The sequence below is a fragment of the Rhipicephalus microplus genome, chromosome 1 (assembly GCF_043290135.1).
Source record: "Rhipicephalus microplus isolate Deutch F79 chromosome 1, USDA_Rmic, whole genome shotgun sequence".
Taxonomy (NCBI): Eukaryota; Metazoa; Arthropoda; class Arachnida; order Ixodida; family Ixodidae; genus Rhipicephalus; species Rhipicephalus microplus.
This window is the reverse complement of record NC_134700.1, coordinates 212,006,900-212,020,496: the sequence shown is the minus strand read 5'-3', so window position 1 is coordinate 212,020,496 and position 13,597 is coordinate 212,006,900. Positions and strand designations below refer to the sequence as shown.

The window sequence follows — 13,597 nt, the reverse complement described above, 5'->3', positions numbered from 1 at the left end:
TTTCCTGTGCCGTTTTGGTAGGGGACAGGTAAGTTGGTATCACTAAAAGGGAAGCCTCCATGATGAAAAGACATTTTGCAACTTCTTTGCTAGGAGAAGAGTGCATGCACCAGGGCATCGTGAGAAAGGCAGATCCAAAGAAGAAATCTTCTACACTCTTGGTTATAAGTGGCTGGATGACAGCATTTCTAGGTTTCACTCTATTGAAAGAGGCAGAAGATGAAGTGGTTCATCCTTTAGAAGTGGTTGGGAAAGGAAATCAATACACTTAGGTATTAGGCCGACATTCAATCATAAAAACATTCTTTTTAATAAACATCTCAGCAATGTACAAAAGAAAACACCCTACAAGAATTGCTTTTACCTCAAGGTCTGGACAACATGGCAGCCACTGTAGGTGGAAACAATTGGCTCATTCATTTCTTCTACAGCACAGGGTAAAACCCCTCAACGTTGCTGCATTCCATCTAGAGATTGTGGGTGGCACTCGGTGCAGATTTCCCATGAAACTGGCCCAAAAGATCTTGAATACGACTACCTCTGTGAGCGAGAGTTCAGGCTAAAGATACCCACACCTGTGTATAAAGTCATTGTGCTTTCGCTATTGAATGCCTCCTTAAGAAGTCCTAGGTTGCCTATTTAATCTTTGTATTCTTCATGGGATGATCAATGTTTGGTCCCTTGGCTGATGCTGTTATGGAGGTACATGCACTCGCAATTAGAGTGTGAAGGACAAGGCAGGTTTTTTTTTTTTTATCGGAGGTGCTACGAATAGCTGTGCTACAGCTAAATGCAGCTAATACGACGCAGTTCTGTTCTTAAAATTCTGGCGTGAATGTCACCTGCACGCACTTGAGAAAAGACGTTATTGTCCCCTCTTGCCATTAACACGGAGAATGTAACAACTTCATGCACATGCACGCTCACACATACACTTGGGGAAAATGCTAAAACTTTAAAAAGCACATTCACATAATGCAGCTTACCAACAATGTGATGTGTGCGAGTGGCATTGATGTTTTACGTAAAAAACAGGATGGTCATGGTGCATCCTGCAGCTTGTAGACACCATCACATACACACAAACTCACTAGTGTGGGCCTGTACTCGTAAACATCAACAGTTGAGAAAGGCTCAATGCCACTGACAGTGCTTGACACTATGAAAAGTGCTTTGGGAATATGTACACAAACAGTTTGTAAAAATTACTGTGTTCAAAATTCAGACATGTTAATGTTTGTTTAATGCACTCCAACACTGACCTGAGTTTGATCTCAATGGACTCATGCACTTCTAAGACTTAGAGCTCCTTTTCAACTTAACGTTCATTTGAAAGCACTACTTCAAACACTGATTCAAGTAACACGCATGAATTAGGGTGACGCTGAATGAAAATAAGTATTGTAGACGGGGTGAGTCGGTGCTACAATGTGAGCATAACACAGCACGGCTAGGAACAGAAAGGATGGCAGAGAAGCCTTGTTTACAATGATTTCTCATTAGGTACAGCAATAAAGCAGCATTCTTTATCAATTGATATTAGCTTCCAAAGCTCCATTTTAGAATTGAAGAGCCAAAGAAATGAGTAGGTGGGAAAGCACAAGGACGCCTTGTGTTACGTGCGTTTTGCCCCTGCGTATCCATGAACAAAACATAAACCCAAAATGTTTACCAGACTTGTAAAATAACTAAAATATTGCTCATTCACTTTATTTTTACATATGCAACAGTATGTATGCACCACTTTTTTAAAGCATTTTCAGTCATCGTGAGCCACTAGGAAGTCCTAACCCAGTAACTGTTACCAATTATAAACACTGCATTTCAGGCTGGTTGTGTTGTCATGTGCAAAAGGAGATAGTGAAAAATTTCATTGAGGGAATTAAAATTCATTATCTGCATGAAAGCATCTCTGAATGGAAGCTCAAGAAATATAAGAAAGGCAGGTAGCAGAGCTAAAAAGCTAAAACTGTTGCTTCGCAACGCTGTCATTTGTATATGTATATAGTATATGTATATATAATATATATGTATATATTATTGCAAAACAACCATCATCGACAGAATTACCTTCAGCGACAGGCTAACGCGACTATATCTCCACCAACAAAGAAGACAGAGGAGATGGGGACACTAACAATGCTGTCGCTCGCTGCATGCAATATATACGTCAGGGAAGCGCACAGGGCACAAAGGAGGACAATTTTTCAGGGAACTCCCCGTGAATGACCAGAAGCGCATACAAACAAAACACAAGTGGCTCTGTCTTTGCACTGAAGACATCGCAGGACATTGATGACCAGTAATGGCAGATAAACACGAAACAAATGTACAAAAAAAGTCACATAAAGCACAGCCACAGAAAGCTTGTGCAGTCTCTTTCATCATCCGTCGAGAGCACCAAGAAGACGATGGCACTCGGGTCGTGGGAAAGCTCCTGTGGGCCTGAAGTGCTACTGTCGATTGTGCCGGCGACAAATCGGGCACAAAAGCGGCGCCCCTTCACGATTATGACTGTACACACCGTTGTTGCATGACCATGTGGGAAGACTGGCCACCCCTTTGCTGCTGCACCAGCTACGACTGAGGGGGAAGTTGTGATGTACTCGCATCTGTGATGTACTCGCACCATTCGCTTGACTCGACGCTTGCAGGAGCACCACTTCCTGTGTCCACATGTCTTCAAGTTGCGCCGGAGCGCTATCGATCCAACGGCTTATATGTACAAGATAGGGAGTCAGTAAAGCGAATTCGCTCCTCAAATTGCACATGCACGCTGCACACAGAGGTGTCATTGAAAATGAACAGGCTTGCCACTATCATCAACGGACCTGTGTGGATGAGGAAAAAAGGCACTCCATGATGAGCACATCACCTGAGAAGAAAAAAAAGAAGCAACTTGTATTACATTGCTAGTTTGTGGTTTTTACGAATATGTCTGCAGAAATAAACGATCCACTAGGATAGTGTATATGTAAAAAAAAAAGCTTCGAGAACACATGAAGTAATCTAGGTCAGATATGTTGCATGAGATGTGCTGTCTTGACTGCAGCATTTCGAACGATAATGACTGGCAACTTACTGGTACACTCCTTATCACCAGGCAACAGAGGCTAGAGCTCCATCTCTTCCATCGTGCGTGATAGTCGCACATTCTCCTGCTTCCGTCGCTGGCTCCTGCGCACAGCGTCTGCTCGACGGTATGGTTCGTTCTTGAGACCTGTAGAAGTGAATATAGCTTGATAAGACAAGATGCCAGACTGGCTGCTGCATGTTGCTGTGCCATAACCAGGACAAGACATGAAAGATAATTATAATGAAAAATTGGCAGATTCCACGTATTGCGGGAATCGATGATTTAAGAAGCCGGAATAAGAAATGTTGATATGTCACATTAAAATCAGCACAACGTTAGGAGGTAGAGGTAAATGATGCTGTACAAGACTTACATTTCATGATTATCATGTTTGGATGTGTCGTTTACCTTCGTCATCTATTCACGTCCCGTAATACCAAATTTAGTATATGTGAAGATAGCGAAACGGCCACGAGCACGCTATGAGCATGGTATGTTGTCATGTTCTTACATGACACGCGTGTCAGGATTATCATGTTTGCACCAGTCATATATTTCGTCATTCATTGACATCACGTAACACGAAATTTGGTATATGTGGAGCTAGCGAAATGACCGGGAGTGCATCATAAAGGGCCCAATATACTCCAATGTAGCAGTGACGCGCGTGCACGCTGCGCACAGTGACGCAACCTTAGTAAGACGCGAGCACTCTGTAGTCTGACGCCAGGCGCGATCAGCGTTCGTCAACGTGGCCCGACGGCAACTGGTGCGAAATGCGACATGCTGCCGATGGGCTCCCTCTTTCCGTGACTATAGAGATGCCGGACGCGCTGAAACGCGCATGCGTCAAAGCAACGCAGCGCGGAGCGCACCTGCAAGTATATGGCAGGACAGGCACCTGACCGGTGCCGCGACGAAATGAACGCTGGCGAGCACGCGCACCGGGTCACATCGAAATGTATTGGCGCCTTGACTGTGGCGTGTAGTCATGTTCTCACATGACACGCATCTCATGATTGTTAAGTTTGTACAAGTCATATACCTTGGCCATCCATTGGCATCACGTAATACCAAATTTGGCATATGTGAAGCTAGCAAAACGGCCATGAGTGCATTATCAGTGTGGCATGTAGTTATATGACACGCATGTCGTGGTTATCATGTTTGGATGTGTCATTCACCTATGTTGTCCGCTCGCGTCGCGTAATACCGGGTTTGGTACACGTGAAGCTAGCAAAACGGCCACCAGCGCATCATGAGCGTGGCATGTAGTCATGTTCTTACATGACACGCATCTCATGATTATCATGTTTGCACCAGTCACATACCTTCGTCATCCATTCACGTAGTGTAATACTAAATTTGGTATATATGGCGCTAGCGAAACGGCCGTGAGCGCATCATGAGCGTGGCATGTAGTCATGTTGTTACATGACATGCATGTCATTATTTTCATGTTAAGGTCTGTCACTTGTGTTTGCCATGCAATCATGCCATACCATACTAGTTTTGCAACATGCCATGTGAACTAAATCACTTCAAGAGCTGCAGGACCATGAAATGTAAATCATGACAAACATGTCGCGATTTTCATGGTATGACTAGTCAAAGATGTTCTTCATACTGTCATGTTACATCATGCCATGTTTGGCATCGATACCATTATCGAGACGGCCAGGAGAGCTGAAAGTCGTAGGCGGCTAGATAGATACGCTCAATGTCATCAAGGTTCGCTAAGAAATGCTTCGCATTTAATAATTGTTAGGATTTAACGTCCCGAAACCACCCTATGACTATGAGAGACACAGTCAAGAGGGCTACAAAAATTTTGACCGCCTTTAACGTGCACCTAAATCTAAGTACACAGGCGTCAATCATTTTCGCCTTCATCGGAAATGCAGCCGCCACACCCGGGATTCGATTCCGCGACCTGTGGGCCAGCAGCTGAGTGCCTTAGCCATTACACCACTACGGCCGGTAGACATGAAAAAGACAACTGAGACACACGTATGAGTTTCATTTTAGCTGCACTTTGTTCCGAAATACGTGTACCCAGGTTCCTTCTTTAGGGGAAGTGAAGTTTCACAGTGGCTTTTATACTTTATTTGTGTTGCGCATACATTATTCGTACCTGAATTATACATAACATACAGCCCATTTCACGCAAGCCCGCGGTGTCTGCAATTGATCACTGCGATAATGGACTTTAAAGCCATTAGCACAACAATGGTTTCTGGAGAAAGCATAATGAGGTAGTAAACGAATCAGCCTCACTGAATGAAATGAGAAAACACCCACCAAGAAGAATGTCTTCAAGAGCTCCATTGTAAACTTCGTCTTGTTTCAGCAAGCGCTTCTCGTTCACCATCCGTGTTTTGTTCTTCAGCTCATTTATCACAGCATCCTGGCAGCACATAGATAAAATGAAAAAAAAAAAAGACACTGCGTTACCCCAGATCATCGTATTTATTCCTTGAAGTGAACTTATAGAAGACTCTTTCCATGAAATCTAAAAGTCAGAATTACAGTGAAAAAAAAAAAGCACAAGAAAGATAAATATGTTAAAATTAATTTTGAGTAAGCTCACAAACATAATTAACAGAGGCACCAATCCACATAAAAGCCCGACCTCCGATGGTGTTAAACAATTTCATCAACATTTTCACACTACTGTAACACAGGTGCAAGACGGTCCAAGTGCTGTTATTTCTCCACAAAGTCAAATAAACATGGAGTTAGTAAAAGTGTACACGTCGATAAAAATGTTTCAGTTTATCTGTGAGCCTATCTTTAAGAATGCTACCTTGCATTGAGAAAAAGTGGGAAGAGAGTAGTAAAGCACACCAACCAACACAACTATCAATGAATGACTAGGATACTTGCTTACTTAGAATCAACTAAGCATACAAGTTTTATCATGCAATGTTGATGGCATAAGAACAAAATCAGAATGTGCTATGTGGCAGCTCTCTGGAAAGCTAGCTCTTCTTAAGAACTAGCATATGAGAAGCAGGACACTTGTGCACCAGTCATAATAGTATACTGCTCACAAGCATGTATAAAAACTGCAAGTACTGTAATAGGGGCCACATATAATAGTGTGAAATCCAATATGATAATGACAAAAAAAAATAGAGATAATCAAGTTTCAGAGGAGTTGGCTATCAACATAAAGGACGAGTTATATTTAGAGCTTGTGTTTTGGTGGAAAGCTTTAGAATTTCAGTATGTTAGCTGTCTTAGGTCTTGTAGTGATAAGGCCGTAATTGTGGTTTCCATTTAGAGAAAGAAATTGGGCAGTATGTGTGAAAGGGAACACGAAATAAACAGCGTGTGAATAGGATTCAGATACCGCAGTCTCCTAACTTCATTCTGAATGATGAATGTTTCAGAGACACTAAATGCAGAGTGAGCTATATTATGACAAAAAGCCAATAAATAAAGGCTTTAAATTATGCCTATTGAATCGTTCACTAAAGTTAGCTGTTAAAATGGACCTTGTTACTGTGGAAGAGGGTTGGTTAAGAAACTGCTCCTGGAACAAAACTTAATATACTGCATTAATGGATTACCCATGGATCAAGGATTAGAATGAAAAAAAAAAAAACAGCCAGAAAAATAAGTGGTTGCTTTCTGTATATGCCTTACTCCTGTTGGGTTTGTGTATTCTGCCATTGTTTGCTCATACTTAACAAAGTGACATAACAGTTGAACAGCTTAGTGGGAAATGAAAAACATAACACATACACAAAAAGTGCTAGCTCACATAACTTACAATGTAAAATGCCATTTCACACTTTCTCGTAGATAACAGGCATAAACACCACTTCCAGCAGCTGTGCTGACCCAAGTGTCAAGAACATGTGGCATGCGCAAGCCTGTTGGAAATTGGGAACACCTCACAGTGTAGCTAGATACCAAATTATGCATCTACTACAAATGACATGGAGGCACGTTAAAAAAACTTAGCACGAAGTGGTTAATATTGCCAGATTACAGCTCATGCAACTTGGACAGCCTTGCACAGACTCCTTGTGTGGAGGACAAAATAAACAAAACTCAACTGGTGAGAACGAAATGAATTTGTTAGTGGAGTTCATTATACATTAGGCAGTGTATTAAAACAGACAAGCGAGACGAGGTCCCATGCATAAATCTCACAAAATACGCATGCCAAAAGGTGTACCACCACATCTACAAAAACAAGTCGTGCAGATAATTTTGCAACTGTGTGCCTAAGATATCTTGTCTGCTAGAAGCACGAAGAGTGTGAAGGGGACATAGCAATTCTGGCTATTCAGTCTCCTTTGCAACTTGATACGAACAGCCAACAACTGCTACGAAGTGCTACCAAGGTTTAATATTGCCAAATGGAAAAAATCCAGTGCAACTAGTTATAATTCCATGCGTAGCGCAGGCCATAATGCAAGAAATAGTACCTTACAAACGACATACGCATGCAAAATGGGGGAAATGGCCAGCATGCGAGTGCAGCACTTCTTTTCAGCAATTAGTGTAGAAGAGTGCAGCACTGGTGTTTAGTAGTGCATCACCAGTGCTGTTTCATCTTAGTGAAATAGACAAGGAAACTGTTAGTGTTACCAGCAGCAATCAGCTACCATGCATGCTTGCCATGAAAAATCCTCATGTTAGTTTCACAGTGAAAGGCAGTAAAAGGCATGGCAAGGTCAACAAAAACAGCCCCGTCAGAGGAGCTTGCTTCATGGGTGCCACTTGATTGCTTTCGGCACCACCTTCACAACACAATAATTAACGCCGCACACACGTATGAAGCCGTGCAAATCGTACAGCCGACACATAAGGCACTGGATGCAGATAAACCTGCAGACACTGAAGAGGGGTTGAAAGACTTCAGCTAGGGACAATAAATTAGCCTCAATGTCCACAATTATGAAATTTAAGCACATAAAATGAACTTTAGTAGAGCAGATTTGAGAGCACGAAATTCCAACAGCCACACTTCGCACTAATTTGAGCTGAAAATTTTGTTCGAACATATGCAAAGCATTCGCGTAGAGCAAGCAGGCGGTATTACAATGGGCATTAAAGAAAAGGTAGTGCTGAAGTAAAAATGCAGAGCTGAATGCAGATAAACCTATCCTCAATCACAACTTGGACTTTTAGGCATCAAAGCGTGTGTCATGCATTCTGACCCTTGTGCTGATAATGGAGCCCGATATAATGGCTTCTCTATTGCTACCAGTGGCTTGCTTGCATTCAAGCCCTGTGCAGAGATCGCATTTTATGATGCGTTTTTTGAAAATACCGGATTATGGTACTATTAGTTGCTTTGTCAAGCACCACATAGCCCAGAGGCACCTGTAGCAATGATGAACAAAAATATGTCTTTTCACAGATGCATGAAAAATGGGGATATCTATCCTAAGGGGCTGAAACTAGCCCAAGGGGCTGAAACTCCTTCCATGAAGATGACAGGATACAAATGCAAGCTTTATTTTGATTGCAGCAGACAAACATCTTCCGTTCTTCCATCATGCATGACATCTGCTCCTAGTTAATCTGATAAGAAACAAGCCACAGCATCATGCCAAAATGATTGATTATAAACAAAATTGACCATGAAAAGTTGCTCCAGTGGAATACGGTGCAATTTCACCCGTAAGCACAGATGGAGAAGCCATCAACCACAAGCCCTCTTTCTGATGCGGCAATTAGGGGTAGTTGCCTATCCCTCTTCAGTGTCGACGCGCACACACAGGTTAGTAAAGCTGGACAAGGGTGACAATGAATATGTGGATGTGTACATCAAGAGCTCACTCAACCCACTTATAATTAACATCACAATGCAACCACTTTACCGCAAATGACAATGGACTGCACAGCAGGGGACTCACCTTCAACGCAATATGCAATGGGGGGAGGGGGCCAATTTGTGTCGGTGAGGAGCTCGCAACTTCGGACTTACGTACTTGTGGCTGCATTCTGTGTGTTTAACTCTGAGGGCAACAGCTTTAGAGTTCATATTTCGTGCTTTGTTCACAGGCAAGCAATGCTCAGTCTGGGTTTGACAATCATTCTGTTGCTACAGTTTCGCCAGGTTCGCCTCACTGATAGGTTGAGCAATGCAATATACAAAAGCTTGACTGAAAGGTGGGCCCTGTGATGTCAATCTCTGATGAGAATATACACAGTCAGTACAGTTACCCACCAGTGTAAGATGTGTGTTGAAATGTAACACTCAATAAAGGGCCAAAATTAAACTTTAAAAATAGTACATGCACTTGGTTTTGAAACAAACCTTTCACATCCTGTAAAACTACTTGCTAATCTTCTCATACCTTCTAGGAACATGCCTCTCACTATAAAAAGGAAAAGTTACCAGAGAGTTATATTTTGAGTATAAGAAAGAGCTAAATGCATTAGATGAGAGGGTGCTTCTGATGTCTTTCTAACTTTACTTGACCGATGACTAAGTTTGACAACTGAATTACCTTTTTCCAGACACTTACCCCGTTACATCTGCATTGCATGCCACACTGGCTGTTCACAAGAGTAAGAGCATGCTGATTAAGTGCCCTTTTCACATAATGGTCTGTAAATATGTGCACTAGAGATTGAATTGTAATGTCATGTCATTATAAGTGGGTTCGGTTAAGTTAATGAATGCAATCTCAGATATCTTCTTAAAGACCTCACATTGCACTGCAGCTATCCAATGCCACGCTCTTCAGGAATTCGTAGTTAAAGGGCCCCTAAACCGCTTCCAATAATCCTTTACATTTCAAGTAAACGCATGCATTGGGTTTAGAATTCGTCACCATAAACAGTGCCAACTGCAGCAGTGCTACAAGCTGTGGGCGTGCCACAAATGCCAAGAAACAATCCCCTATCCTCTCCAGGCCTTTCACTATTCACAGCATTGGCAAAGATGGTACTGCTTGCATTTGGTCCCACCAGAAACAAAAAGAACCCGTTTGTCTGCTGGCACGTACTGGCACTCGCAAAAATCTTGCCGCTACGTGTTTGCTCAAGACTCGTGCGCAACTGTGACACCTCAACTAAAGTTTAGGCAGGCTTGTGCGAATAGTGAATTTTAGGTCTGAGGCAAATTTGAAGCGAATAGTGATTTTGATCAAATAATTTCTAAATAATTTGGTTAGTATAAATTACGTATTATCAAGAAGAAAATGGGCATATTTGTCATGACCATACTAACGTGCATAATACTTTTTTCGATTGAAGTGAGAGCCATTCTTTCTTAGTTCAAAGGGAGGTGGAAGCAATTTTGAGTAGTAGCGGAATTTGACTTTCGGTGAAATGCAAGTGATAACTTGTAAATTATGTTACATTTTAAAATTTACTATACTTAGAGCATATAAGCTGGCATAAGAAGCTTTAAAACTTGACAAATGGTGAATCAATGTGAGAGCATCATGTTCATTGAACCTTAAAGTGGAGCTTCACAGCAGTGGGGGTTTCTCCTGGATAAATGTTTTCACGGCTTGACATCCCTTCACTGCAGTGAAACTACCTTTACAATGGGTTACATGCAGGTCAATATACACCTATTCGTTCATTTCAGACTCAAACCTCGATATAACGAAGGTGGATATAATAAATTATTGGTTATAACAAACTAAATGAAGAATAGCTCTGTTATACGTACAGTACTGCAAATATACATCTATAACCAATTTTCAGGTATAATGAAGTATTTTCGTGGCAGGTGTGACTTTGTTATAATAAAGTTTGAGTGTGCTTTGAAATGTTCAATAATTTAAGTTCGAATCAAAGCAAATTTATATATTGTAGTATTTGTTCAAATATTTGCACGAGCCTATTAAATTTTGACCTCTAGGTGGTTTAGGCTCCCTTTAAAGAAGCAGCCACTTCAGAACAATGCTTGAGAGATATGATGCCTCAAAAAAGTGTAACTTATGCAGCAAGAAAGGAAGATAAAACTGGATGAAACTGCACCTGTTTTTCAGTAGTTACAAGTCTAACATACAGTTGGCTGTTAGTCTTTCTCTAATTAGTATTTGCACCACTACATCATAATGAATGGAGTTGGAAAAACCTGCTTCACTGTGGGAAACTGGTAATGAGAAGATACCAGTCCAGTCACTGCAACCCCACGAGAACTACCAGTGCTAAAGGTGAATGACGGGGGGGCTGAATGCGTTTATTCAGGAGCAAAACAATACGTGGTCGTGTATCACAGTTATTTGTTACGTGCCTTCAATCAAACGATAAACTGCAAAAACCCGTGCATTCTGCATGTGCAAACATAGCAAGCCAGTCATGCTTGTCAGGGGGTGGGAAAGAAGTACAATAAACTCTGCACACAGCAAGCACCATTTGTATAATTTCCCTTTTTTTTTGTCTAGAGTAAGTAATGACAGCCAGTCAGGAAGCATATCATGCACTTTTTTTTTAGGGAACAAACAAGCTTCTTGACATTCTAATAAATAGGAACCTGGATGGAAAAAAGTGAACATACACTATACAAAATGTACTTCAGCAGAGTGACTTGTAGGGCAAGTTGGTTCATTCTTAACGTACTAACGTAATAGACCTTAACGTACAAAATGTACCATTGTTAACCATACACATAATGACCAGAATATGCTGCATGTAATACAGCTACAGAATGTGCAATATATATAAATGTGGCTAGCTATATGCTGAAAACAAGCCAAAGCACTGGGTGATGTCCTCCACTTCTCAAGCTTGCTGATGGTAATAAAAAAGTGTGTTCTGGTTGCGAATAAAATCACATTCACGAGCCGCAATGCAAATCAAACAAAAACATAAAGTAAGGCAATGTGTGTCAATTCATAAAGTAGTGGAAACAAACCACAACTTCACTCTATCAAGTGTTCTCGGAAGAAATATTTCTCCAGAAATGATAGAGGACACTTATGCATATTCCAACAAGGAATCTGTACAACAAAACTTTTGTACACCTATGCATATACTACATCTTCATCTATGCATATGCTATGTTCCTTGCTATGTAAATAAAGAAAAAAGGTACACAACACCATTTCAAATGTAGCTACGAATGCGGTGAATTCTGCAGCAATAAAAATGCCATTTCAACTACAGGCTTTACTTTTTATGGAAAATATTCAAAGCAGTTTGCAAATCTATATCCAAGCCAAGAAAACCAGGAATAAATGCTATGAATTAAATGTGCTAGGTTATAAAATCATCGGGGTTGCAATAATTTCATTGCTTAATTCAGGGTAATTTATCTTCAAGCACAACAATTACAATATACCTTGTAATATACAGAAGAACTACACATAAAAAAATTTGTGTCAACAATATTCAACAAAAATAAAACAACTTACATTTCCACTATATGTCATTCATAACAGTGTAACACTCACAGAATACAAAAACTCTTCAATTTTGCGATGCAAAAGGCAAAAAAAAGTTTTTTCAGATAACACCATAGAAAAACAGTGACGTTCTAAGTTGAGAATTCAATGAAAATGTCAGTTAGGGAATAAGATAAGGGTACATGCAATATTTTTGGCATTTCGTTGCAACATCCATTGTGAGGAGCTTTTACGTATATATAGTATAAGAGGTAGGCAGTTCATAACAAATCGTTCAACATTTAAAAACTGATACAAAGTCTGACACTTAGCATAGAACAAACTAAACAAATGAAAAAGAAAATATGAATGTAATTGGCTAGGCCACTTTGTTGAACACTGAAACCTCGGCAAATACAACGGTCTCTCTAAAGACCTTGGCTTGCCATCCACACCAAGGCACCTAAATCACTGTCAGTTTTTAACTGAGCCTCAAAGCGTGGTGAGAGCACAGTGCCTTACTGCCGTGTGACATACTACATGTAGAGCAAATTCAGCCACACGTCGCATTGTGAAGGAAAAAATGTCGTGAAGTTCATTATGACATGGCCAAAGGACACATACCAGCATAGGCTTCAAGACATGTTCTTGAGTACCAAACTTCAACATATGCTCGTCACCCCATGGCAGGCAGGAAACAAGGAGTGTTCAAAGCCTCTGGGATTGTAAGCTCGTGTCTGACTTACAAGGCCATATCCTAGGAATACTTTGCTCCTTTCTATTTTGCATTTTGGTGCATGCAACACACGCTGTCCGATGGGTGTGAAAAGCGACGGAAAGGGTCATGCCCTACACTCAAATTAAGAAAGTGACAGCAATTCAGATGCACTGCTTCCTGCCATGAGAGTGGCTTCATCTTGCACCAGGTGATATGCTGGCCTTGACCACACTCGTTATCTGTAGCTTATAAAGCACCTTACACTGAAGCAAGTGGCTGAAGCTTACGTGTGCATACTTGTGGCCAGCATTGAAAGTGGGGTGGCGCGGGGCACAAGAGTCTCGGTTCAGAGAAAGCTGAAGTACGGCAAAAAGTTTTTGGAACGTGGGAGCTGTCGCCTTCACCACAGCAGAAGCATTCAGCTGTGGCGTGGAACAATAGATCTGTGATCGACGTGTTCTACAACACGCAGGTGGTGACACATGAATGTGA

General features: G+C 41.2%; 1 protein-coding gene across 3 annotated transcripts in view; it reads right to left on the bottom strand.

Moving 5' to 3' along the window:
- Positions 1 to 286: 286 nt before the first annotated feature.
- Frl (formin-like protein) overlaps positions 287 to 13,597 on the bottom strand; it is a 288,169-nt gene continuing 274,858 nt past the window's right edge. For all 3 annotated transcript variants that reach the window (XM_075891222.1, XM_075891223.1, XM_075891224.1), the window contains 3 exons: positions 5,378 to 5,483; positions 3,083 to 3,220; positions 287 to 2,875 (listed from right to left, as the gene is read on the bottom strand). In XM_075891222.1, coding sequence (XP_075747337.1) covers positions 3,114 to 3,220; positions 5,378 to 5,483 — 213 coding nt within the window. In that variant the 3' untranslated portion in view covers positions 287 to 2,875; positions 3,083 to 3,113. The remainder of the gene's footprint in view (positions 2,876 to 3,082; positions 3,221 to 5,377; positions 5,484 to 13,597) is intronic.